The sequence below is a fragment of the Diceros bicornis genome, chromosome 2 (assembly GCF_020826845.1).
Source record: "Diceros bicornis minor isolate mBicDic1 chromosome 2, mDicBic1.mat.cur, whole genome shotgun sequence".
NCBI classification, from domain to species: Eukaryota; Metazoa; Chordata; class Mammalia; order Perissodactyla; family Rhinocerotidae; genus Diceros; species Diceros bicornis.
The window spans coordinates 81,871,288-81,896,192 of NC_080741.1; the positions used below are offsets into that span (position 1 = coordinate 81,871,288).

Genomic DNA, 24,905 nt, shown 5'->3' on the forward strand with positions numbered 1-24,905 from the left:
CTCAGTAAATATTTGTCAAATGAACGAACACAGCCCCACTTTAAAGATGACAAGACGGAGTCTCTGAAAAGTCACGGGATTGTAGGCAAGGTCACCGGCTGCTGAGTGGCAGTCGGGAGGTCGCGCTCTTGACCGCCAGGCTGCCCACCTCCCTCGCCTCACGGGCAGCCCTCATGATGGACATGGTGTCGGAGCGTGCACAAGGGCTTCCCAGCTCCTGCCTCAGGACCCGGCAGAACAGGGGCCGGCAGATGTGTGGGGAGCGGATGAGTGCCACTGACAGGATGAGAAACCCTTCTTGGCGTCTTGGAAGGGGCAGCTGAGCTGGCTGTGTCCTGCGTGCGTTTCCTGGGGACTCTGGGTGCAGGAGCTCTCCAGCCCACATCGCCATCCTGTGATCAGAATGCGCCAGCCGGCTCCGGGGGTGGGGTGGCGGTGCTGTCTGCCTCGGTGACCAATGTGAATAATAAACGTTTCGAGTTAACAAGCTCGAGCTAACTTCTCTCGCTTCGGGGACTAATGGGCTTCCTGGAGCCCATGACTCAGGCTGTCGGCAAGCCCCGCTTCCCTCCACGGCTGCCCTAGACCCAGCCTGCTGTGAGATGCTGCCAAGGGAGGAGGAGGGACCTGACTTGCCGAGGCCTTATTTACAGCACTGAACGCAGCGCTTTCGGGGAGCCACAGGGTCTTTCTAGCAGTTTCTGGCTCCAGAAAGGAGATGTTTGGGGCTGAGGGAGGTTGGTGATCAATCTGCCATCAGGCCCACCTCTGCCGCCAGAGGCTGGAGGACCCTGGATGAGTTCTTTCCCCTCTGGGACCTCCAGTTCCTCATCTGTCAAGGAAGATAATAATAACCTGGGCTGTTCCAAGAATCAGAGATGTGACAGATACAAATAGTGCTGGACAGTGGCGAGGGGTTGATAAGTTATGTTTGCAAGTGTGTGGAAAGTTGAGGAAGAAGCAAAGGTGGCTGTGAACGGAGATCTCAAGGATCCTTGCCCTTTGCTCCTCAAAGGGTGGTTCTCGGACCAGCAGCATTGGAATCTCCTGGGGGCTTGCTAGAAATGCAGAATCTTGGGCCAGGTCCCAGACCTGCTGGACCTGAATCTGTATGTGAATAAGATGCCCAGTGATTTTTTTTTTTTCATCTTTCCTCAATTGTCTAATCTATTTTTTTATTGATGTCTTAATAGTTTATAACATTGTGAAATTTTGGTTGTACATTTTTGTTTGTCCATCACCATATACATGTCTCCCTTCACCCCTTGTGCCCACCCCCCACCCCCATTGGCCCTGGTAACCACAATACAGTTTTCTTTGTCCATGTGTTGGTTTATATTCCACATATGAGTGAGATCATACGGTCTTTGCCTTTCTCTTTCTGGCGTATTTCACTTAACATAATACCCTCCAGGTCCATCCATGTTGTTGCAAATGGGACAATTTTGTCTTTTTTTTTTTTTTTTTTTTTTTTTTTTTTTTTTTTTTTTTTTTTTACATTTTTATTGATATTTTAATGGTTTCTAACATTGTGAGATTTTGGGTTGTACATTTTTGTTTGTCCTTCACCCCATATATGACTCCCTTCACCCCTTGTGCCCATCCCCCACCCCCCACCCCCACTTCCCGGGTAACCACAGTCCAGTTTTCTCTGTCCATGTGTTTGTTTATATTCCACATATGAGTGAGATCATACAGTGTTTGTCTTTCTCTTTCTGGCTTATTTCACTTAACATAATACGCTCCAGGCCCATCCATGTTGTTGCAAATGGGACGATTTTGTCTTTTTTTATGGCTGAGTAGTATTCCATTGTATATATATACCACATTTTCTTAATCCAATCGTCAGTCGAGGGACACTTAGGTTGCTTCCACTTCTTGGCTATGGTGAATAATGCTGCAATGAACATAGGGGTGCATAAGCCTCTTTGGATTGTTGATTTCAGGTGCGTTGGATAGATTCCCAGTAGTGGGATGGCTGGATCATAGGGCATCTCTATTTTTAATTCTTTGAGGAATCTCCATACCGTTTTCCATAGAGGCTGCACCAATTTGCATTCCCACCAGCTGTGTATGAGGGTTCCTGTTTCTCCACATCCTCTCCAACATTTGTTGTTTTTTGTCTTGGTGATTATAGCCATTCTAACGGGCGTGAGGTGGTATCTTAGTGTTGTTTTGATTTGCATTTCCCTGATGATTAGTGATGTTGAGCATCTTTTCATGTGCCTATTGGCCATCTGTATATCTTCCTTGGAGAAGTGTCTGTTCATTTCCTCTGCCCATTTTTTGATCGGGTTGTTTGTTTTTTTGTTGTTCAATTGTGTGAGTTCTTTATATATTATGGAGATCAACCCCTTGTCAGATGTATGTTTTGCAAATATTCTCTCCCAGCTGGTTGGTTGTTTGTTCATCTTGATTCTGATTTCATTTGTCTTATAAAAGCTCTTTAGTCTGATAAAGTCCCACTTGTTTATTTTTTCTTTAGTTTCCCTAGTGGGACAATTTTGTCTTTTTTTTTTTATGGCTAATATTCCATTGTATCTATATATACCACATCTTCTTGATCCAATCATCAGTCGAGGGACACTTGGGTTGCTTCCACTTCTTGGCTTATAGTGAATAATGCTGCGATGAACATAGGGGTGCATAAGCCTCTTTGGATTGTTGATTTCAGGTTCGTTGGATAGATTCCCAGTAGTGAGATAGCGGGATCATAGGGTATTTCTATTTTTACTTTTTTGAGGAATCTCCATACTGTTTTCCATAGAGGCTGCACCAGTTTGCATTCCCACCAGCTGTTTATGAGCATTCCCGTTTCTCCACATCCTCTCCAACATTTGTTGTTTTTTGTCTTAAGATGCCCAGGGATTTTTGTGCCTGTTTCAGTCTGGGAATCACTGGCCTAGACCAAGCATGGCCGGTAAGTAACTTTGGTGCTCAGGTTCACCAGTCCTCTGCCGAGAGCAGACATTGCTAATCAATCACAGAACTCTTGCCAGTGGAGCCTGGAAACCACCTCAGAATCCCTTTCTGCATAGCAGCCTCTGCCACTGTTCAGAGCTGGCAGACAAGATGGAAACTGGCTGTTGTCCTGGTCCTAGTCCTGCACCCCCAAATCTCTGACCAAGATCAGGAAACCCAGCCCAGTCCCTTCCACATGGTTTCTGGAACCAGTACCATTCACAGGACAGGAAAGGTAAGATGAGGCATGGGAGAGGCAGATATGGGAAAATGAGGCAGGGAACATCCATGAGGCTCAGTGAGCGATGGGGTTCCTGCTAGTGTGAGGGTGAGAAGAGGAGTGGACACTTAGATACCCCTTGGAAGGCCCAGGAAGGGGGTCTGCAGTGAGCTGGACCCCCCGGCTTGGCAGGGAGAGGATAGCCTTCGACACCGCTGCCCTTTGTGAGGTTGACAGGATGGGCAGGTCTCCATAAGAAACACTTCCAAGTGACTTTTAAGAAAGTATTTACTACCTAAATTATTAGAGCTATAAAACTTACTGTGAAAGTCAAACAATACAGAGGTGACATAAAAAATATAATCCTCTTGCTCCTAGTGATTCTCTTGCCCTGGGGTAACCAGTGCTAGCAGTTTGGTGAATATTTCTTTCCACTTTATTCTTTGCTCTTTCAAACATATTTACAGGGGGCCAGCCCGGTGGTGTAGTGGTTAATTGTGCGTGCTCCGCTTCAGTGGCCCAGGGTTCGCAGGTTCGGATCCTGGGCACGGACCTACTCACCGCTCGTCAAGCCATGCTGTGGCGGTGTCCCATATAAAGTAGAGGAAGATGGGCAGCGATGTTAGCCCAGGGCCAATCTTCCGCAGCACAAAAAAGAGGAGGGTTGGCATTGGATGTTAGCTCAGGGTTAGTCTTCCTCACAAAAAAAACAAAAACATATTTACAAAAATAAGATCACGATTTGACTTTTCAACTTGTTTTCTGTCTAATAATATAAACATGGTTCCAGGTCCATACATATGTATGTACATACATGCACATCTCATTATTTTTCTCAGCTACCTAGTATTTTATAGAATGAATGTCCCAGGATTCATTCAATCAATGCCTTATGGATCAACATTTAGTACACTCTTTTTTTATTTTTGGCAACAAACACCCTTATATGTATCACCTTACGTATCATACGGTTTTGCAGGATAAACTCTCCAAAATGGAGTTGCTGGATCAAAGGGCATACGCATTTTAAACTCTAATAGAAACTGCAGATTACTGTCCCAAAAGATCGTGGCAGCTCACACTCCCACCAGCAGTGTCAAAGCTGCTTGACTGCCCCCTCCTTGCTGGCACTGGATGTCATCAATATTTATTAGTTTTTTCCAATCTGATGGGAGAAAAATGGCATCTCATTGTTCTTTTAATTTGCATTTCCACAACTGCCTGAGAGGTTGAGCATCTTTTCATTTGTTTATTGGCCATTTGCATTTCTGCAGCGAATCGCCTGATCATATTCTTTGCCCGTTTATTTTTGTTGTGTATTTTTCTTATAGCTTTTTAGGCACTCTTCGTATGTTAATATCAACTCTTTGTCTGTCTCATATGTGGTCCACCTCTGTGCCAAAAAGATGTCTGCAAGCCACAAGGACAGAATTCCACAAGAGGAAACAACAGGAATAAACGCACATTCTCCCTCTTGGGTGGCGCTGCCCGTGGGTGGAGGAGGCGGGCTTGTCGTAGGCACGGGGCTGCAGAGGTCAAGGAGCTCAGTAGGCGCTAACAGTGGGATACAGCTGCTAGAACAGCTCAATTGGGACCTCAGGTGCGTTCATAGAGGGTTTAAAATGCTCTGCCCACTTCTGGGAAAGGCGTTCAGCTCTGAGCTGCTGAGAAGAATGAGGAGGGGGCTGAAGCCCCTTTGCGGTGAGTAGCTGGCCCTGCTCAGCCTTGAACAGAGCAGGGCTGTCCCAGGACATGGGCAGCAGATGGGCTACGGGCCCAGGGGGAAGACTACGGGCTCAGGAGACAGCCCAAGGAGCTGGGTCCCGGCTGAGTGAGGAAGGATTTTCTCCTTAACCCCCATTTTTAGACTGTATCCCAAGCACTTCCTCCTCCTTTCCCTGGTTTATCTTCTCATAGTGCTTGCTGTTTCTAACATGCTGTAACTTTGTGTACTGTCTGTGTCTCCTCACTAGAATGTCAGCTCCGTGAGCACAGAAATTTTTATCTCACTACTGTGTCCCCTCCAGAAGCATCATCCTGGTTTCTCCCAGTCTGAGCTGTGCAGAAATGTGATGGGCTGACCAACAGCTAGTGAGCACCCCGTCAGGAGAGGCGAGCAAGCAGAATCTGCCCAGCCACCTAGCAGGCTTTCTGGGCAGGAGATCCCAGTATTCATCTGCGGTCCTCTCATCAAGGTGAAGTCCGGGAGGCCCTTTGGATCAACAGGAGACGCCCTGTGCCTCCCAGTGCCGTGAGGGGCAGAGCACTCCAACCGGGTCAGCCTCTGTTTATGTCCTCGTCCAGGCCCATCCTGAGCCCCGGCCCCACCCCCGGTCAGCCCCGGTCCAACCTCAACTCTCCCCCAGCATGAGGCCCTAATGTTTTGGAAAATCAACCGGCATCACACCACACTGAAAATATCGCTTGTGGCTTCCTCCTGCTCCCGAGGCCCCCCGCCTGGGCGAGCAGCAGCCTTTCTCTTGCTGCTGATTTTCAAGAAAGGCTCTTCCATCGCTGGGACACAGGGAATTCCCAGTATCTTTCTTCCTCTGCTTTTCTTTTGGCCTTCAGACGCCCACACTGTGCCTCCTGACACAGCTCCAGGCGGGGTTTGGGCCCAGAGGCCTGGGCTGGGTCCGTGAGGCCTGGACCAGCAGCCCCGGCTCCTCGGGCGCAGGAACAACACCTCCATGAACAACACCTCCATAATTCAGTGAAAACTCCCCTCGGGTGACTTTTTCCTGTTGCTGATTGTCTCCGCGTTCCAGGCCTGCACAAACTGCTTTCTCCTGCAGCTAAATTTAAAAGGGCCAGGCCCTGGAAACAGTGCTGGCCTCACTGTGGGGGCAAAGACGGGGGGGCTGGGTGGAAGCAGAGCCCCGAAGCCACCACCTCCCCACCAGCCCCGACACACATTCACACGCAAAGGTGGCTGCAGCCCGGTCTTCATTTTAATTCCCCAACTGCCCTTAGAGCCCCTGGGGCCACAGTCATAGTCTCCAGAGTTCAGAAAAGCCTACTGGGTCTGTAGGAGTCAGAGGGGCCCCAGGTGCTGTGCCAGAGCAGGGGGAGCAGGGAAGTCTGGAGGGCCACAGGGCAGAGCCAGAGCCCTCCGGGCATTGGGTTCACAAGACGAGGAAGAGGAGGTTTCTCTCAGGCAGAGCAGAGCAGGGAGGCCACAGGGAGCGATGAGGAAGTGAACCCCTCATCACTGGGGGTGTGCAAGCAGAGGTGGCATGCCCACCTGCCAGGGAAGCTGTCAAGGGCTAAAAGTGCCAGGTGGAAGGCAGCTGCCCAGGGGCCCTTCCAGGGTTCTGTGGTTCTGGCCTTGACCCAGGCCAGTGAGGAGGGGCTGGCCCTTCTGCACCAGCAGCCTTGGAGGTCCCAGAGGGAACGGAGACCACAGCTTTGCCCCCTCTGCCCATGCAGTCCTGGTCTGTGGCTTCTGGCTAGTGTGACACCAAATTCTCTGGCCTTGACTTCCGGCTCTGCCACTGACCTGCTGTGTGACCTTATGCAAATCTTTTTGCCTCTGTGCCTCAATGTCCCCATCTTCAAAATGGGAATAATAAAAGCACATACATCATAGGGTGTTTAGGAGAAGTAAGCAAGTTAACACCTGTAAAGTGTTCAGAATAGCGCCCGGCACAGAGTAAATAAGATAAAATTATATTATCATCATCCAGGGATTCTGAGGAGGAGCCATCTTTCATATGTCAGAAATGGCAGTGTTTTGTGTTAGCATTGCCCTCTTTGGAGGTCAGATTTAAGCCCCTCCAAAGGAGGAGGAAATCCTCAATGTCTGGGGCACCTGGTTTTGTCCCTAACAGGTGTGGGTGGGGGGTGTGGCAGGGCAGCCACTGGCCACATGGCTGAGCCCACGCATTTGGGAAGAGGCACAGTCCTAGGGCCCCTCCCTGTGCTCATCCCTGCGGCCCCTGCCCCCGCTTCCCAGGGGCCTCTTTCCTGGAGCACGGGGGCCCAGCCCAGCATCCACTATTATTGGGTCATCCTAGATCAGCGGCTCGTCAGCCTGGTCTCTTCTCAGTGCCTGTCCCCACTTCCCAGGGCTGCAGAGAGGGAGAGGCGTAGACAAGATGGTGCACAGAGAGCAGGGGAACCACAACGTGGAAAGCCCTGGTAGACAGAAAGCGAAACTTGTGCTGCTCCGAAGCCCTAGGCCCCAGGCAGAAGGTGTGAGGTCAGTGATGCAGACAGTGCAAGTGTGGGCAGACCCAGCCAGTGTGGAGATGCCCCCCCAGAGGACTGGGAGCCAACAAGGAGGCGGACTCAGCTCCACAGAAAGGTTCTTAAATGTTCCAGAGCCTGGCGGGGGCAGGTGGGGCAAAGGCTGGATCCCACCCATTCCTACTTCCTGGTGGAAAAGGCCAGAGGACAGGAAAGAAGAGGGGAGCAAAATACCGCAGAGAGGGGACAGACACAGCAAGTAGCCCAAACCAAAGGACTGACCCGTGCCACCCCCCAGCTCCCTACAAACATGTTCATCAAGGGAGTGTTTCCCAAGTACGGTATTTATGCAACACCTCCGTGACATTTGCCACATTTACTGAATCTTTCATTAAATCCATTCACATTTTCAACTTAGACGTATTTAAAGAAACTTCTGATCACTGCCATGATTGGCCATAAACACAAGGGTACTGTAAATAGACTGGACGCAAGCTACATTGCTCAATTCTAGCCACACTGTTGGCTGCAGAGGCTCTGAGCTCGAGACCTGCTCCCCTTGGTGAAGAAGGGAGATCAGCAGGTGTCAGAGGTGTCAGAGATGGGGTGGCATCCACCTGAGACTCTCCTCCATATAACGATGTAACGATGTAGTGGGAGGATGGGGAAAGCAGCACATTCACTCTGTGCTCCGTCTGCTTCCACCTAAAACAAATTGCTTACAGCTACTGACACAGCTGAAAAGCATCCCTTGAAAGTGCTAACGAGGTGAGAATTCCAGCCACCTTTTGGGAGTCACCCCGGACCGCCCTCCCTGCACGACCCCCAGGCCAGCTTGGAGGAGTGTCCTGGATTTCAGGCTGGGGAACCCCAGGATCCGCCACACCCCAGCTCTCAGCAGGTGTGACCCTTTCTGGTACCTCCATTACAGCTGGCAGCCCCTGCAGTGTCTCACTTGCCCAGAAAGCCCCTCCCTTCCTCTTTCACCTGCAGAGGTGACACACTAGACTGGGACCTGGGGAAGATGGCATCAGCCCCCTCTGCGTGAATGCCTGGTGGGCATCTCTAATTAACACACACCAGCCCAGTTCCTAATGTCCCTGCCCAAGCCAGCTCCTCTTGCGGCCTCCCCAACTCGGGAACAGCACCCACCCTTCCAGAACACTGGAGGCATGCCTGCAGCCTCTCTTCTCCCCTGCCCCCAATCTGATCTGTCAGGAAATCCTATGGCTTGATCTTCAAAACATATCCACACGCTGCCAGCCTCCACCTTGCCCCCAGACTGTTCTTCCTCGACAGCCAGGGGGATCCTGTTGAAACCCAAATCAGGTCCCTCCCTCCTCTGCGCCATATCTTCCATAGCTCCCACCTCACTCAGGGTAAAAGCCAAAGCCCTTCCAGTGGTCCACAAGGTGTCCCCTCCCAACTGTTACTTCTCTGTCCTCACCTCCTCCCCAACTGTCCCTCAGCTCCTCTACTCAGGCCTCACCCAGCTCTTGCTGAGTGTTCTCAACACTAAGCAATCCTGCCCCAGGGCCTTTGCTTGGAAAGCTCTTCCTTCAGACATCCAAATGGCTAATCCCTCACCTCCTTTAGGCCTCTGTTCAAAGGTCACCTCCTCCGTGAGTCCCTCCCTGCTTTACTTCCCCATAGCACTCATCATCGTGGGACACACTGAGTGTTTGGTGTCTGTCTCTCCCCTCCCTGGAAAGAGAGGAGTTTTGCCTGTTGTGTTCACTGCTGTAGCCTGGCGGGTGCCACGCGCTAGGGGTCAACACGTATTCGTTGATGTGTTGAACACATGATTGACATGTGGGGAGAGGGACTCCTGCTGCCCTGGGGGCATTAGCTGTCATCTTGTGGCCAGCCCAGCACCATCCCGCGAGCAGCTACAGCCGCAGGCTCATGGGTCAGAGTGGAGCCTGTCATGTCCAGCTTGGGGCTAGCGGCCCTCAAGTGCTCAGAGAGCTGGGTGGCCTCTGGGCTGGACTCGACACTGTGCAGAGCAGCCTGGCCTTGGGTCCTCGCCCATCAGTCCAGTGCGCATCAGGACTGTGCCGTGGTGCCTTCAGGGCCTGCAGGGGGCCACTGACCCACAGCCACTTGTGTCTGTAAGCAAATTTGTCACGGATGCAGGACTGGACCCATGTCTCCTGATTCCAAACTTCTCATAGATAACCAAGTTCCTGACACGGACGCTCTGCACACCCCCTCTAAAATGGTCTCACGGGAGCGCCTCCGGGAGGTTCAAATGCGATGGCCCACGTGGGGTGATCAGAACACCGCCTGGCCCTGAGTCAGAGTCGGATGAACCGTGCCAGCCCTCGGGGACCTCTCATCAGGAGGGACTCTCCTGAGGGATTTCAGGCACACTGCAATCGAGGAGGGAGAACTGTTTCGGAAAGGGGCCTTGTGCCGCCTCTAAACTGAGGCAGAGGGTGAGAGATGAGCCAGGGAGTGAGTGCACTGGAGCTCAGGGGGGGACAAGGGGAGAAGGAGGGAGCTTTGTTGGGTATATTGGGGGCCTCTGTGGGGCATGCAGGTCTGCTCCTACGTCAGGGCTGATCAAAGCCAAAGGCCCCGTGGCTGTCCCCCTCTCCCACTCTCCCTCCAAGCCTGCCTCCCTTCCTTCCAAGAAACATTCCCTGAGGACTCTCTCTGTGCCAGCCCCTGACAGGAGCAGGGGCATGAGTGAGAGATGAGACTCAGGTCCTGCCTGGAGAAGCCCAGAGTCCATGGGGGAGGCTGATGTAGACAGGCATGAATGACTATGAGAAATGGAAGGAGGGGGGCTGCGGAAGCACAGAACAGACATGGAACCCCACCAGGCCTGGGGGAGGCTTCCTGGAAGAGGTGATCTCTGAGGCCTGAACCCAAAGCAGAAATAAACTAGGTAAAGGCACAGGGAGAAACAAGATACGGGAAGCAGCATTTGCAAAGGCAATGGAAGCCATGGAAGGGTTTTGAGCAGGGAGTGCCGGGGGAGATTGTGCCATAACAGGGTCACTTGTAAGGGGCCAGGAGGAAGCAGAGAGCAGGTGACTGGTCATCTGGAGGAGCTCTGATGGGGGTCTGGGCCAGGGCAGGGGCAGGAGGGCTGTGGGGGAGGCCTACTCCCTTCCCCTGGTCAGGGCGATGCTGGACCCCCAAGTCCACACTTTGGCCAAGTGTCCCTGGCCCGGAACCTTCCTGGCCCCAATGCCTGGGCCAGAGCACACAGGTGGGGAACGTCAGCTCCACGAACCGAGGACACCGCAACGCCAGTGGGAGACTCTGAGCACAGGCCAGCTGACCCCAGGGGAGGGGAGACGATTCCGGCTGTGGCTCCTCCCTCTCCTCCTCTCTCCGCCCCAAGCCCCTTGGAGCCTGCGCTGTGGAGAGCGGGGAGCGGGGTCCTCGGGAGTCAGGAGCCCCACTTCGGCTTTCGAGGCCCTTTGGCCGCAGTCCACTCTCCACCACGTCTTCCGCGGCTCCCTTCCAGGGACCTGAGCTTCGCACCCAACGCTCCACAGGACTGCCTGCCTCCGAGCCTTTGTCCAGCCGTGCACGCCACCTGCGTGCCCTCCCTCTGCTCCCCCTCTGCCTGGCCACTCTCCCCCGACTCCCTCCCCACCTCCTCACGGCTCTGGAGCAGGAGAGACCCATGTTTGTATTTCTGGGAAAATTGTTGCTTTTAGTTTTTCTGACGTTTTCCTCTCCTTCTCCCTTTTTTCTCTTTCTCTCTCCTCTCTTTTCCCATTTTCTGTGTTTTAATCTCTGTCCTAAGCACAAGCTTTGTACTCAAGACTTTGAGTTCAAATCCTGGCTCTGCTGTTTACTGTGCTGCTTTGGGCAAGTTACTTAACTTCTTGATGTCTCAATTCCCACCTCTGAAAAATGGAGAGGATAGAAGAACGAGGCCAGAGGACTGACACTCCTCTACTTCAAGACTCACCATAAAGCGACAGTAATCGAGGCAGTGCGGTATTGGTGACAGAATAGACACATAGATCGATGGAACAGAATAGAGCCCAGAAATAGACCCACAAAAGTATGAACTGACCTCTGACAAAACAGTAAAAGCAGCACAATGAGACTCTGCAGGTTTCAGGACAAGGAGTCACTCGAGACTCCTCCCTTTCCCCTGCCCTCAACCTCATTTGTACAGATGAGGAAACTCCCAGCTTAGTTTCTCCAAAGAAAGCAGTGACTGCTCCCAGCAACTCTAAGTCCATTTCAGGGAAGGACTCTGATTGGCTACCCCCTGGACAAGTCACTGTTGCCAGGCAGACAGACAACTGTTTGGCCAGGCTGGGCCACAGGCCGCCCGCCAGGTGGGAAAGTCAGAGTTTGTTACCCAGGTGGGAGAGTCAGAGTTTGTTACTCGGAGAAGAGCGATGGGAAAACCTCCTGGGCAGAGAAAAACTATAGCTGCCATGATCTGCTTCCTGGGCTGAGCATGTGGCTTGAAGACACCACCCAGCTCACTGCTGGTGCCAGAGGAGGAGGAGGAAGCCTGGGTGGTCTTCCCAGGCCCTGCCCAGCTGGCCGCTGTCCCCATCCATAGAAACCTTCCTGCTTTTAGGAGAGGATGGGCATGGGGTGGGAGGGGGTAGCTTGTCTAGAAGGAATTTCTGTCCAAAAGGGGACCACAGGAGGGAGGGAGCTAAAAAGGCAGTGGAAATGCTGAGAGACAGAGAGAGACAAAGAGAGAGAGGGAGAGCGAGAGACACGGAGAGAGAATGTCGGGGAGGAGGAAGAATCCCCCTCCGCCCTCTTCCTTAAGGTTCTTCTGGTTGGCGGAATAATTAAAAGACAGCTTAGCAGGAGAAAATAATACCAAGTTTAACAACATGTATACATGGGAGAAACCAGGGAAACTGAGTTTCTCAACACAATAGCAGAGATTCTCGTCTTAAATACCATCTTCAGCCAAAGACAAAGGAGGATGTTGGGGGCCGGGGAAGTCAGTTAGGGGAGATTACCAGAAAAGCACAGTAAACAAGAGTAAGGTTATTATGCAGATTTAAGGCCTCACCTTTCACATTGATAAATTTCTAGAAATGAGGTCATCTTCCCTCTTCCCAGTACAGGGAGGGAGATACTTTTACAAATGGAGCTTTCCCTTATAAATGTAAATGTTTGTCTGGCAACTCCTGGCAGGGCCACCTAGAGAGTGTGGCTGGGAAGAGACAGAATTTTTGATAAGAAGGGCCAGTCGGTGCCTTTCCTATTGTAACATCTGTTTTACATTATATTACCGCCATCGGATAGTAACTCCTGGAACAGGTCTTCTATGTTAAATTCTTCAGGCAGTTAGTGGGGGAGGTCAAATGTCCGTCAGAGAAAACAATCAAGGTAAAGAGACATATTTCAGGGTGGCCAATTTTGATCTCCCACAAGAGAGAGACCAGGAGATAGCAGACAGATGCCGAGGCGGAAAGACATCCTGAGGCAGACTCTTTTTCACACGTGTACACTTACACACCCATTCCAAAAGAGACGGAGGGGGCAGGTGGAGAGGAAGAGACAGCCTGGAAAGAACGCCAGTGGGGCAGAGCAGCCTGCAGAGTGGGGGGAGAGAGACAGAAGACAGGCGCGGCGATGGCTCCCCAGGCCCTCCTGTCACAGTCCCTGCACGCCGTGTCCCTCTCCCTATTCAACCCCCCCAGCTCAGTCCCCCGATTTCAGGTCAGTAAACACCACCCCAATGGAGGGGGTAGTGATGCCCCTGCAGGCTTCATCTGTCTCCCCGTCGGCCCAGCCCTCCTCACCATCTTCCTGGCCATCCCTGGGACATGGTTCCTGCCAACCTGGGCACGTCTCTGGCTTTGGCCTTGAGACATGTCCCCTGGCCTCAGTTTCCCCATCTGAGACAGGGAGAGCTAACAGCACACATTCTAAGGATTAAAGAAGGCAATGTCTCTAAATATGCCTGCTCCAGGTCCCAGAGCTGAGTAGGTGCTCAGGACAGCTGGCCCAAGGATGCCAAGAACACTCTCTTCCTTCCTCCTTCCTGCACTGAGAAATGCCTTTCCACCCATCTGCTCTGGGAAGAACTCACTGAGGGGCTTCACCCACTGCCCTGTGGCCGGTTGCCTCCTGCCTTATTGTTACTGGCCCTTCCCACGACACCCACAGACTGAAAACCAAAGGTTTTCCTTTCTTTTTTTTTTTCTTTTTAATAAGTCTTGTTTCGGGGCCAGCCCGGTGGTGCAGCGGTTAACTGCGCGTGCTCCACCTCGGTGGCCCAGGGTTTGCAGATTCGGATCCCAGGCGTGCACCAACGCACCACTTGTCAAGCCATGCTGTGGTGGCATCCCAGATCAAGTAGAGAAAGATGGGCACGGATGTTAGCCCAGGGCCAATCTTCCTCAGCAAAAAAGAGGATTGGCATCTGATGTTAGCTCATGGATAGCCTTCCTCACAAAAAAAAAGGAAAGGAAGAAAGAAAAATAAAAGAAGTCTTGTTTGAGCAGACAAGTCTTGTTGGATGGAAAACGTTTGGAATCACAGCATCAATCCCCCCCCCCAATAAAGCAGCAGTGAACCTTGGAGGGGGTATCCACCCACTGGGGGAAGCTGAGACCCAAGGGCTGCCTAGCCGTGGGCAAGCACTTGCCTGCTCTGAGCCTCAATTTCCCCACCTGTAAAGGAAGTGCCAGGTTCCATGAGCCCTTGCTGCACTTTCCAGGAGGCAGCTGCAAGGAGCAGAAAGAGCAAAGGTTCGCCTGTCAGACGGGAGAATTTGCATCCAAGCCTCGCTGTCAACTGGCCCTGGCCAAGTTGCTGGACCCTCCCTGAGCCTGTCCGCATCTGACAAACGGGGGTGAGTGAGCGGGCTGATCTCAGAGGAAGGACGGCTTGATGAGGCAGCCGTCTAACAGACCGCAGCTCTTCCTGTCAGGTTGTCAGAGGCTACAAGAGCTTACCTTCCAGGAATTCTAACACTCGTCTCGGTGTCAGACAGAAAAGTAGCTCAGAACATGGGCTCTGGGGCCAACTGCCTGGCTTCTAATCTCAGCCCTGCCACTGACTAACCGTGTTATCTTGGGCCTCTGAACTCATCTCTCTATGCCTCAAGTCAGCTGTCTGTAAAATGGTACTAACAAGAGACTTTACCTCATGGGGTGACTTTTATAACATACAATTCTCTCATGTCAAGCGTATAGTTCAGCGGTTGTTAGTACCACAGAGTTGTACGCCATTGCCACAACCAATTTTAGAACCCTTTCACCACCCCCAAAAGAAACCCTGTACCTAGTGGCAGTCATTCTCCATCTCCTCCCCATCTCCCTACCCTAGTCAACCACTAATCTGGTTTCTGTCTTTATAGATTGGCCATTTCATATAAATGCAATCATACAGTATGTATAATTTTGTGATGGCTTCTTTCACTTATATCTTCAAAGTCCATCCATGTTATAGCATGTATAAGCACTTCCTTCCTTGTTTATGGCTGAATAACATTCCATGTATGGATAGAACACGTTTTGTTCACCCATTCATCAGTTGGTATACATGTCACTTGTTTCCACTTTTTGACTATTGTAAATAATGCTACTTGAACAACTGTTTGTGTGGACACTTGTTTTCATTTTTCTTGGGTACGTACCCGGGGGGGAGTTGCTGAGTCACATGGTGATTCCATGTTTAACTGTTTGAGGACGTGCCAGACTGTTTTCCAAAGTGGCTGCACCATTTTACATTCCCACCAGCAGTCTAGGAATGTTCCATTTTCTCCACATGCTCACCAACACTCATTATTATCTGTCTCATTATAGCTACTCTAGTGGGTGTGGAGTGGTACTTGTGGTTTTGATTTGCATTTCCCTAACGGCTAGTGATATCGAGTGTATTTCATGTGTTCAGTGACCATTTGTGTATCTTCTTTGGAGCAATGTCTATTCAGGTCCCTTACCATTCCTTAAGGGGGTTACTGGTCATGTGCACTTTTATTACACCACCTACTGTGTGATATGCACCTACTGTTTGCTGGGCATCATGCCACTGTCACATCGCACCCTTGCCAACATGCTGAGACAGGTGTCAGTATCCCCATTTTACAGATGAGGAAACTAAGGTTGACAGAAAGGAAGCGACTTACCCAAGGCCACTCTCTTTGTTGGGATAGAACTAGAACCTGAACCCTGAACCTTGCATTCCATTAGGGAGACAGACAATACAACTGAACAAACACCAGGTAGCAATAGGCACCAAGAGGAAAATAAAATAGGCGATGTGCTCGTGAGGGCCTGGGCATGGAGGTGGAGGACGACATGAATGGAGAGGGCAGGCGCCCCTCTGAGGAGCTGAGACTGACCAATAGTAAGTTGCTGACCATATGGAGATCCACGGAATGAGACTTCCAGGCAGAGGAAATGGCCATGCAAAGGCCCTGAGGTGGCATGCTTAAAGGGTGGAAAGGAGGGCACCACGATGGAGAGAGAAGAGTGAGGGTGTGGGGTGGAGAGAGAGGGTGTGAGGTGGGCTCATTCTGTGCTTCAGCTGGGCAGGGAGGAGCCAGGGCTTCAGTAGCTCAGGGGGGGTTTGAGGGCAGCGGGACAGTCACCAGGGCATGGAGTCCTGGATCAAATCCTGCTCCACTGCAGACTGGCTGTGGGGTCACGGGCCAGGCCTTGTCCCACTCCCAGCTGCAGCTTCCCATTTGAAAATGGGGTTACGAGTGTGGGAGGCATTGGGGTGGGCATCAAACCAGCTAACACAGGTGAGTGCAGCACCTGACCCACAGGAGGAGGACAAGAAATGATTACCTCCTCATTCATACACTCAGTGAGGGTCGGGCTCTGCCTGTCCTTTCACCATTAAATTGCCAAGACCTGGCATGTAGCAGCTGCTCATTAAAAATCACCCAACTGGATGACCAGGAGGGGGTTCTAACACCTACCTCCCAGAACCCCGGTGAGGATCAATTGTGTACATGAGACTGTGGAGCCCAGTTCTTACACCCACAGGCTCTAGAGCCTGCATTCCAGTGCTGCCTCTGCCTCTGAGCCTCAGCTTACCCACCTGTAAAACGGGCACGACAGAGTTGTGTGGAGGATTACACGAACAGATGCACATCACAGCCACTCAAGAGATTCAAGTGCCATCATGAGGGTCCTGGGACAAGCTCAGCCCCAGTCAGGGTCCCTTCCTCCCTGCCCCACCATCCCGACCACAGCAGAGGTCCCATCTGTGGAGTTTCCGAGCTATCACTGCTCCTGGTCAAGTCCGGTGCTCTGCTGAAATGTGGGTCCCTGGCGGGCTCCTAGTGGGCCCCTGGCGGGCTTCTGGTGGGCTCCAGCAGACACGGGAACGCCGTTTGGGGAACTACATTGGAATCAAGTCCTTTGTGTGGTGGTTTCTTCTCTTCAGATGCTGTGTCAGAGGACGGGCAACTGCAAGAGAGAGGTCGGCCACGGGATTTTTTCAAGTTTATTTTATCCCTTGTGGTGCCAGTTTGTTGGGAAATTAAGGGAATTTTTATCACTTCCATATCCCTCACCCCCAAAACAGAGACCCTGTTAGCTGTGAAGGGCAGCACAGTTCAGTGTCCACAGTCAGGCCTGCAGCCACCAGTGACCACGTGAAGAATGCACTTCACCTGGAGCCTCCACTCACCTGCGAAACGGACATAGTGATCCCAAAGCCGCAGCCACCCGCCCACCTGTCGGGTGAGGGGCCAGCAGGCGGGGTAAACTGTGGAGGGCTGTGCACACGCAGACCTGACTCTGGGGACTCTGGCGTTTTCTCTCAGGCCCCTCTTCTAATTTGCTACGAACAGCCCCCTGCCCAAGGCTGCACCCTGAATTCTCGCTGTAAGGAGGGCTTGTAGCCAATCCTGCAGCCAGTGACTTTCAAGCTCTTGTGACTACTCTCCTGGGAAAGAAATACGTTTTACCCCTGAGGACAAAAAAAAAGTGCCATCACTCACGGGGCTTCCACACTCCCTGAGCTCTGCTGTGTCACTCCTTGGTTTCTCACATAACCCACATCAGGTGAATCTTCTCCCCACCGACAGAGAAGGAATCCGAGGCACAGGAGGTTAAATAATGTATCTGAGGTCACATGGCCCAGCGGGCGGGCTCCAGGGTCTCTGTTTTTAGCCACTGCACTCACGGTGACCGAAATAAAGCTTGTCGCTTTATTATATACAATGCATGCTATTTTCTATTCCAGCTCTCTTTTTAAAAATGCAGATCATGACCCACTAAATGGATTTCATAAGTCACTAATGGGTCATGATCTGCAGACCCGCAGCACGATGGGTTGGTCCTCTGAGACGCAGAGGGCCTGGGGCACACCGACTGGGTGCTCCCCAACCTGTCAGCACCCCCAGCTCCAGGACACCCTCCCAGCCCCCTCCCACCCCACTTCCCCTTCCTTCAGCCCCACGGGGCTGGGAGCTGGAGAGACCCAATCTCCCTCCCACATGCGAGCTGACAGTTCCAGGGTCCCCACAGCCCCTAGACCTGGGAAGAGAGAGAGCAGAGGGGGAGGGCCCATCCCAATCTCCCTGTTCAGGGAAAGTCATTACCAGGCAGCCAGTGGAGGAGCTTCAGCCTAGAGGGGCTTTCATTGCTGAAGGCCTGAGCTGGGGGGCGGGAGGAGACTGCTCACAGATAGGGAGATGCTGCTGTGGGGGCTGGTCCTTGAGTCCTGCCCCTCAGCAGGCAGCCACGCTCCTTAACCCCTGAGGGAGCTGGAACCTGGGAGGCAGCCAGTAGGCAGGCCTCCCCCTGGACTGTGGGAGGTTGGCACCGGGGTGGGGGCTCTTCAATCAGGTTATTAAGAAAGAGTTCCTCTCATCCACGTTTCCAAGTATGAGCTAAGTCTTTCCCCCCCATTATCGTACTTAATCCACCCACAGCCCTGGAACTGTGAACACCCCACTTTAAGATGAGCTGAGCCCAGTCAGGCCCTGGGCCATCAGAGACACTAACAACAAATGACTGTGTTGTCCTGCACCACCAAGCTTGGGTAGTTAGTTGCACAGGTACAGACAACACCACTGTTGTTGTGGCAACACTTTCTTGTCAAGATTCCATTCCCTTTCTTCCCTAAGTGTTTTCAAACTGTCAAGCTAATAGGACATTCTAGAATTAGGAAGAGTCCTTATAGTCTCAGCAATCTGCCCCTTTCCACTTTCAAGAACCTAAAGCACCTATGTGTCTGTATAGTTTTCTCATTCTTTCCCACCATTCCTCAAAAATTGTTGAAAACTGTTGTAAGCATACTATTAAGTCCTTTTAGAACCGCTGGATATAACAAATGAGGAGCCCAGAACTCATTTTATTAAGAATAATAATAGCACTGACAACTGTAATTTGTAACCTCTCAGTAAATGTTAGTGATGCCAGCACTTCACGTGTATTGACTCAACCAATCCTCGGAATCCAGTCCAGTGAAAACTATGCTTATTCTTGCTGAGGCACAGAGAGGGTAAGCGGTTTGCCCAGGTCACAGAGCTACTAAAGGTGGCCAGACTCCTTTTTCCTGCCCCCTTGCCTATCTTAGTATAGTATAAGCTGCCCTTTCCCATTAAAGGTCATCCTCCTTTTGAGGACAGCGGAAGCCAAATAAGAGCTGTGTCTTTTTGTAACTCGTTTTTGTAACTGGCTCTTGGCATCCCCAACGCCCCATCTGCCACACCCATAAGTGGCGGGCCAGCCTTCTGAGTGTCTCCGAAAATGCCTTTGCTTGTCATCTTTGGCCTCTGCTGATCTACATCCTCAGGGCCTTCCTGATGGTGTCCTCCCCAGCCCTTTGGTCTTTGGTGTGTTTCTTACTCAAACCTGAGCAGCCCCACTGCCTCATCTTCCCTTCTCCCTGGCACTGTCGAGGAACTGGTCTTCAGGACCTCCAAGCCCTCTCTCTTTGGGTCTCAAGCCTTGAGGTCTCAGTGACTCTTCGCCCTGCACCTGTCAGTATCTGCCCTTCCTGATGTCCACAGCTTCCTCCGGATCCTGCTTGTCGAGCAAGTGTCCAGGGTGCTGGGGTCACAGCATGAGCCCCACGGTTCCTCCAGGGGTGGGTTTCCCCCGGACGTCCTGAGGGTCAGGCAGACGTTCTGACTAGGTGCAAACTCAGTGCACTGGGGAGAGGCTGGCGTCAAGGCTCCTAGAAAGCCGAGGGGCCTGGTGGGAGCGGGGGCTGCCCGCACTCGGTGCAGTGGGGGCGCAATCACAGGCAACCCACGGCTGCAGGCGGGTACCGCTTTTTACACGCATTTGCTCATCACTTTACAGTTTATAAAACACTTCAGCAAACATGCTTTCATGAGATCCTCGCAAGAACCCTTTGAGGCAGGCATTATTACCCTCATTTTAAAGGTGAGAAGAGTGAGGGTTAGGGAGGCAAATGGATGAGTTCACGGTGACCCAGCTCGTAAGGAGCAGAGTGGAAGCTCCAGCCTCATCCTGGGACCCCTGACCCAGTAGGTTTTCCACTGCACCCCACTGCCCAGGCATTCTAGAACCCGCTCCTATCTCCTAACATAGCCTGCAGCAATGGCGTAAACCCCAGGCTCTGTCCCTGGACCAGCGAGAGAACTACCTTTGCTCAGCTCACCCAAGCCAGGCCCGGGTGGGGCTCAGCTGATGGGCATCACCTGGCTGAAAAGCCGTCGCTCAGAGGCCGAGAGGCAGGCTAGGGCCAGCACTGAGCTCACCCCATGAGCGACCCTTGTCTGTGTGGCCCTGCTGGGAAACAAAGTCGAAACAGGGCTGAGATCCACAGAGGATGGGGTGGGTGCGGTGGGACAAACGGCAGGGGTCTTGCTAGGGGCCCACCCAAACCCGTCTTCATGATTTCCCCCACAGAACCCGGTGCCTCACAAACGATCCTGTGTCCCTGTCTCCAAGGCGGCCTCTTCCCCAAGTTCCCAGAGACGCCAACAGCACGGCCTGTTCACCCCTCACCGCCAGCTCTCCTGCCTGCCCCCACCTGCATGGGCACCTCGCCAGCCTCCACCATCCAGGGCCCACTCCTCCCTCCCCTCCACCCTGCCCTGGGCCCGCCCCTCATCCGCCTGTTTCCTGTTTTACCTAAATTTGTAGTCCTCCCTCAGGTAGCAGCCTCCCTCGTAGTTGTGTCGAGCCTGGTCGATCCAGCTCAGCAGATTCTCCCTGCTTAAGCGGGGCCAAAGGAAGCCCCCAGGAACAAGGAGCTTCCCCGCAGCGAACATCTGCTGACACACAGGAAGGAGACAGTGGCAGAGGCCCTCAGCACGTCAGCCCTGACCCTCAGGACAGGCCAGGGCTCTCAGAGCTTGTGCCGGAACCCAGGCCTTTCTTCCGTGGACGGGCAAGGGGCGTGGCCCTCCCCTAGTCGCCCAGTGAGGTGTGGCTGAGCCTGTCCCCCGTCCAGGTCCCCCAAGTCAGAGGGCAACTGTCCATCCCAGCCTTGGCCCTGCCAGCCCAACCAGCTCAAATGCCACTTCACACCAAGCCCCCCCAGGGCCACAGGCCAGAGGGCGTCTCCCTGCTCAAGGGCCCCGACCCCAGCTGCCTCTAACTCGCTCATCCGCATCAACAACCAGCTGGCCCCGCGGGATGGGAGCCCCGTGAGGGCAGGGAGCTTGTCCCACTGCTCTCTGAAGCCCACCCTCCACGTGTCAGTCTCCAACAAGCTGAGAGCTGTCCAAAGATTTCTGTGCAGGGACATCCATTACAGTGTTATTTGTTATGGCCAAAAAAAAAAACAAAATAGGAAATAACCTCAACAGCAGACAAAAGGAGCACAGCTAGAGAAATGACACGACAGGCTGCTACACGGCGGTTCAAAATCATACTTCACAAAGCAGGACCTCAAAGCGGGGACCTGGCCCGCTGAGAATGCAGGAATCCCAGCATGAGGCAACGGGTTTCTAAACTGTACTTTCCAAATTTTCTACAATGAATATACATGTTTTTATGAAACACTTTTTAGTAAAAGTGATTTTAAAACAAACAGATGAAGAGAATTTGGTCCTCCGGGTTAAATGTCACCTGTCCCTTTCATCTCCTGGGATGGGAGACGCACGGGCTCTATGTGCTGCTTGCCTCTCGGTCACTCCTTCTGCGCTCTGGGCCTCCGCCTGGGCGGGGAAAGGATCCCACGGACTGCCTCTCCTCCCCTCTCCCACATCTGTGATTCCACAAGGGCAGGCGCTGCAGGAGACCAGGGTGGCAGGCAGTCAGCGGCGAATCCCCTCCTGGACCCCGGCTCACCAGGACCATGCCCGGCAACACAGCATTGTTCTTCACCAGCAGAGGCGGGTCCTCCTGCAGGGGGCTGTCCAGGTCATACCGCAAAAGACGGCAGGGGTCACGCCAGCACTGCCAACAGAGAAGGACGTGCCCATCACCCCCTGCCAAGAGGACGCACTCAGATTCCCGCATCACAGCCAGGCCCGGTTCCCACTGCGTCCCGGTGCCCCAGACAGCACCCTTCCCAACTCCTGCCCAACAGGCCATTCAGCCCCTGCGTGTGCACCTCCCCTGACCAGCCCGAGCGGACGGCGCTGGATCCATTTAGGGCCCTCTACTGCTGAAGGTTGTCATGGAGATGATCGCCCCCCACCATGTGACATCCACTAGCCTGGCCCTCTGGGTTGTGCAGGACTTGACTGTTCCCTCTGCCTGGGAAAAGCCCTGCGGAGACTGGAAAGTCTACTATGTTCCTGGCGTACCCACTTCCAGGACTCCTACTCCCCTAGGGCTGCCCCTCCCGACACCTCCCAGTCATTAAATCCAGCGCAGGGACCGGACTTGAACCTACACCTCCAAGCGGGGCCTGGTCAATCCAAAGTAAAGCTGCTCTCCTTCCCCTCCTTTGTCCAGATGCTACGGGTCCATTAAAATGGCTAATGCGTACTGTGATGTTTTCTAGTTTTGTCCGCCTTTTAGTCCAGGTGCCTCCAGCTGTCCTGCCTGATCTTTCGGTTTAAAATGTGAAACTCATACCCGCACCCGGTGTTCTAGCTGACAGAGCAAGAGAAGTCAGGGAACGTTTCTGCCTTAACCAAAGACACCGGAATAGCGGAACCAGAGTCTCTGAAATCCAGTGACACCTTCCAGGTCAGTACTCAGCACCCCTCAAATCCTACTGCCAACTACCCTGTCAGCTTCAACCACCTCAGGCCAGGCCCTGTCCCCATTCACGCTGCTCATGGCTGGGATCGACCACTGTGCATTCTGTGCTTACGAACAATTATAACTGGACAATTAACAGCCCCAAAATAAACTAAAGTCAATCCTGAGTTCCCCCATGGGCAGGGATGACATCCATCTGTACACGGATGGGCCAGAGCTGGTATCACTAAGTGTTCACTGAATCTAACTACATTGGAGTAGACTCCAGAAGACACCTGTGGCTTTGACGTACGAGACTAGTAAAAAGCCTTCTGGTGTCGGACCAGAGAGTTCCAATGCCAGGCTCCTACCACTGGCTGGAGTGAGGCCCAAGGGTAGGCCGCAAGGGGTCAGGGAGGCGGCTCTCCTGGGAGGAGAGCTGGAGAAGGTGTCTCCAGGGCATACACAAAAACTTAGCACTCGGGGCTGCAGCCAAAGGGAGACAGGGCAGAGACAACGGATTCGAGAGGGCACCAGGGCAAAGAGGGCTCGAAGGAAGGCACCAGGTGGAGATGAAGCTCTTGTGCTCACACGGCATCCTCTGCTCCAGCTGGTCTGGGGATGGGGCCACCCCGTGAACCTGCCGGGAATGGCTGCTAACTCAGGGTGATGATGAGACTTGGGGACGACTCTGTAGCAAGTAGGTGGGGGTGGTCACATGCTCCCCTGACTGACCAGCCCTTGGGACTTCCACCACAACGAACCGGGACCTAAAGCAGCCTTTTTGCCCCATCTACCTTTGCACAAGACGCTCCCTCTGCCAGGAACCCTCACCCTGCCTAAACTCCCTCATCCCAGGAAACCATCCCTGACCGTCAGGAGGCGGCAGGCCCTGTTCCTGGCTCCCGCACGCCCAGAGCTGTCCTCTCGTGGCCCTCCTTGGGGCCTGCTGTGGTCACTGCCCCAGCACGCTGGGAGCCCCTCTGGGGTCCTGCACAGGACCCGCGCACAGGAGGTACTCGGGCATTGTCTGCACACGTTCCTGAGCCCTGGGGATGTGGTGCTGAGCGTGGCTCTGCTCTCAATTCTCTCACAGTAAAGAAGCACCCCTGCAGTGAGTGCTCCCGAAGAACACGACAGTGCGTGACCTTGTCTCAAGGCTCAGAAAAGGCACCCACCTTGACGTGGTGACATTCACCCTGGAACAGGAGGATGAGGGGGAGAGAGACAAGAGGGAGGGAGCAGACAGTCGGAGGATTGTGTGCAAAGGCCAGGAGGAGCAAAGGAAGTGAGAGGGGCTACTGTGTGCTGAGGCCCAGGGGCAGCCTCTCAGTCAGCTGTGCAGTCAGTCCTGGCCCCGTGGGGGTCTTCCCCTGCCCGCCTCCCCACCCCCAGACCCCGGCGCCTCCGCAGCTGGACCCCGGACCAACCTGGATGCAGGGTGATCCACGACCCCACTGCTGGCGATAATACATCTCACTGAGAAGCCAGTTGAGCTCCTCCGCCGTGCTGGTGGGGTTCCGGCTTGCTACGATCCCCAACACCATCACCTGGGTGGGGTCACGGGGCGCCGAGAGGAACTGCGCCAGCTCCAGGTCACACACCTGGGGTGGCTTTACAAAGCACCTGCAGCCGCGGCCGATGTCTTGCTTTTGCAGGAGCTTCTGCAGCAGCAGTGGGCAGTTGGAGGGCGAGGCCTTCCACACGGTGAGGCTGTGCACCTTTCCCTCTCCCGCCTTCCCTCTGCAAGGAGGGGCAAGAGAGCAGGCGCTCAGTGGGCGGGGCGCAGACCTCCGCCCCCCAGCCCTCCAGACCCCGGCTCTAGATGGACAAAGGCCCTTGCTGCTGCAGAGCTCAGGTTCCAGGTGGTTCTAGCCTGGTCTTCACCACCGACCTGCAGCACCGCATTGGATGGGGCCCCTCACCTCTCTGGGCCTCGGCTTCCTCAGGTACAGAACAAGATGAACAAGTGACGTGTTCATCCATCCAACAAAAGCTATGGAGTCATCCTGAACTCCTCTTTCTCTTACACCTCGTGTCCCATCCTCCCATCCAGTCTACCAGCAAGCCTGTCGACTCTACCTTCAAGACAGATGCAGACCCCGACCACTTTCCTGCCCTCTACTCCTATTAACGTGGGCCAGGCCTCCAGCGTTTCTTGCCTGGATGCCTCCCAGTGCTTCCTAATGGTCTTCTGCTTTCTCCTCTGGCCCCTCTTCAGTCTGTTCTCCCCACAGCAGACGGAGGGATCCTGCTACAACCCAAGTTATGTCATGTCACTACTCTCTTCCAGACCTTCCAGTGGCTTTCCACCTTTCAGAGAATGAAAGCCAAGGGCCCTACAATGCCCTTTAAGGCTGTATATGATCTGGCCCCCTTCCTCATCCCCTTGGCCTCTTCTTCTTCTCCAGCACCCTCACCTTTGCTCACTGGCCTCAGCCACTCTGGACTGTGCTTATCCTCCAACCTCAGGGCCTTTGCTCTCGCTGTTCCTTCTGCCT

The 24,905-nt window shown here is 53.3% G+C and overlaps 2 protein-coding genes across 2 annotated transcripts in view; both read right to left on the reverse strand.

The window, feature by feature from the left end:
- The window catches only part of LOC131419132 (uncharacterized protein C3orf20 homolog), a 137,310-nt gene that overhangs the window by 99,173 nt on the left and 13,232 nt on the right, over window positions 1-24,905 (reverse strand). The gene's annotated exons all lie outside the window — the stretch shown is intronic.
- Window positions 13,675-24,905, reverse strand: part of LOC131421274 (uncharacterized protein C3orf20-like) — a 92,419-nt gene continuing 81,188 nt past the window's right edge. Inside the window, exons 11-14 of the mRNA XM_058567953.1 lie at window positions 23,835-24,147; window positions 21,562-21,669; window positions 20,398-20,537; window positions 13,675-16,749 (exon numbers count right to left, since the gene is read on the reverse strand). Of these exons, the coding sequence (XP_058423936.1) occupies window positions 16,620-16,749; window positions 20,398-20,537; window positions 21,562-21,669; window positions 23,835-24,147 (691 nt within the window). The 3' untranslated portion in view covers window positions 13,675-16,619. The remainder of the gene's footprint in view (window positions 16,750-20,397; window positions 20,538-21,561; window positions 21,670-23,834; window positions 24,148-24,905) is intronic.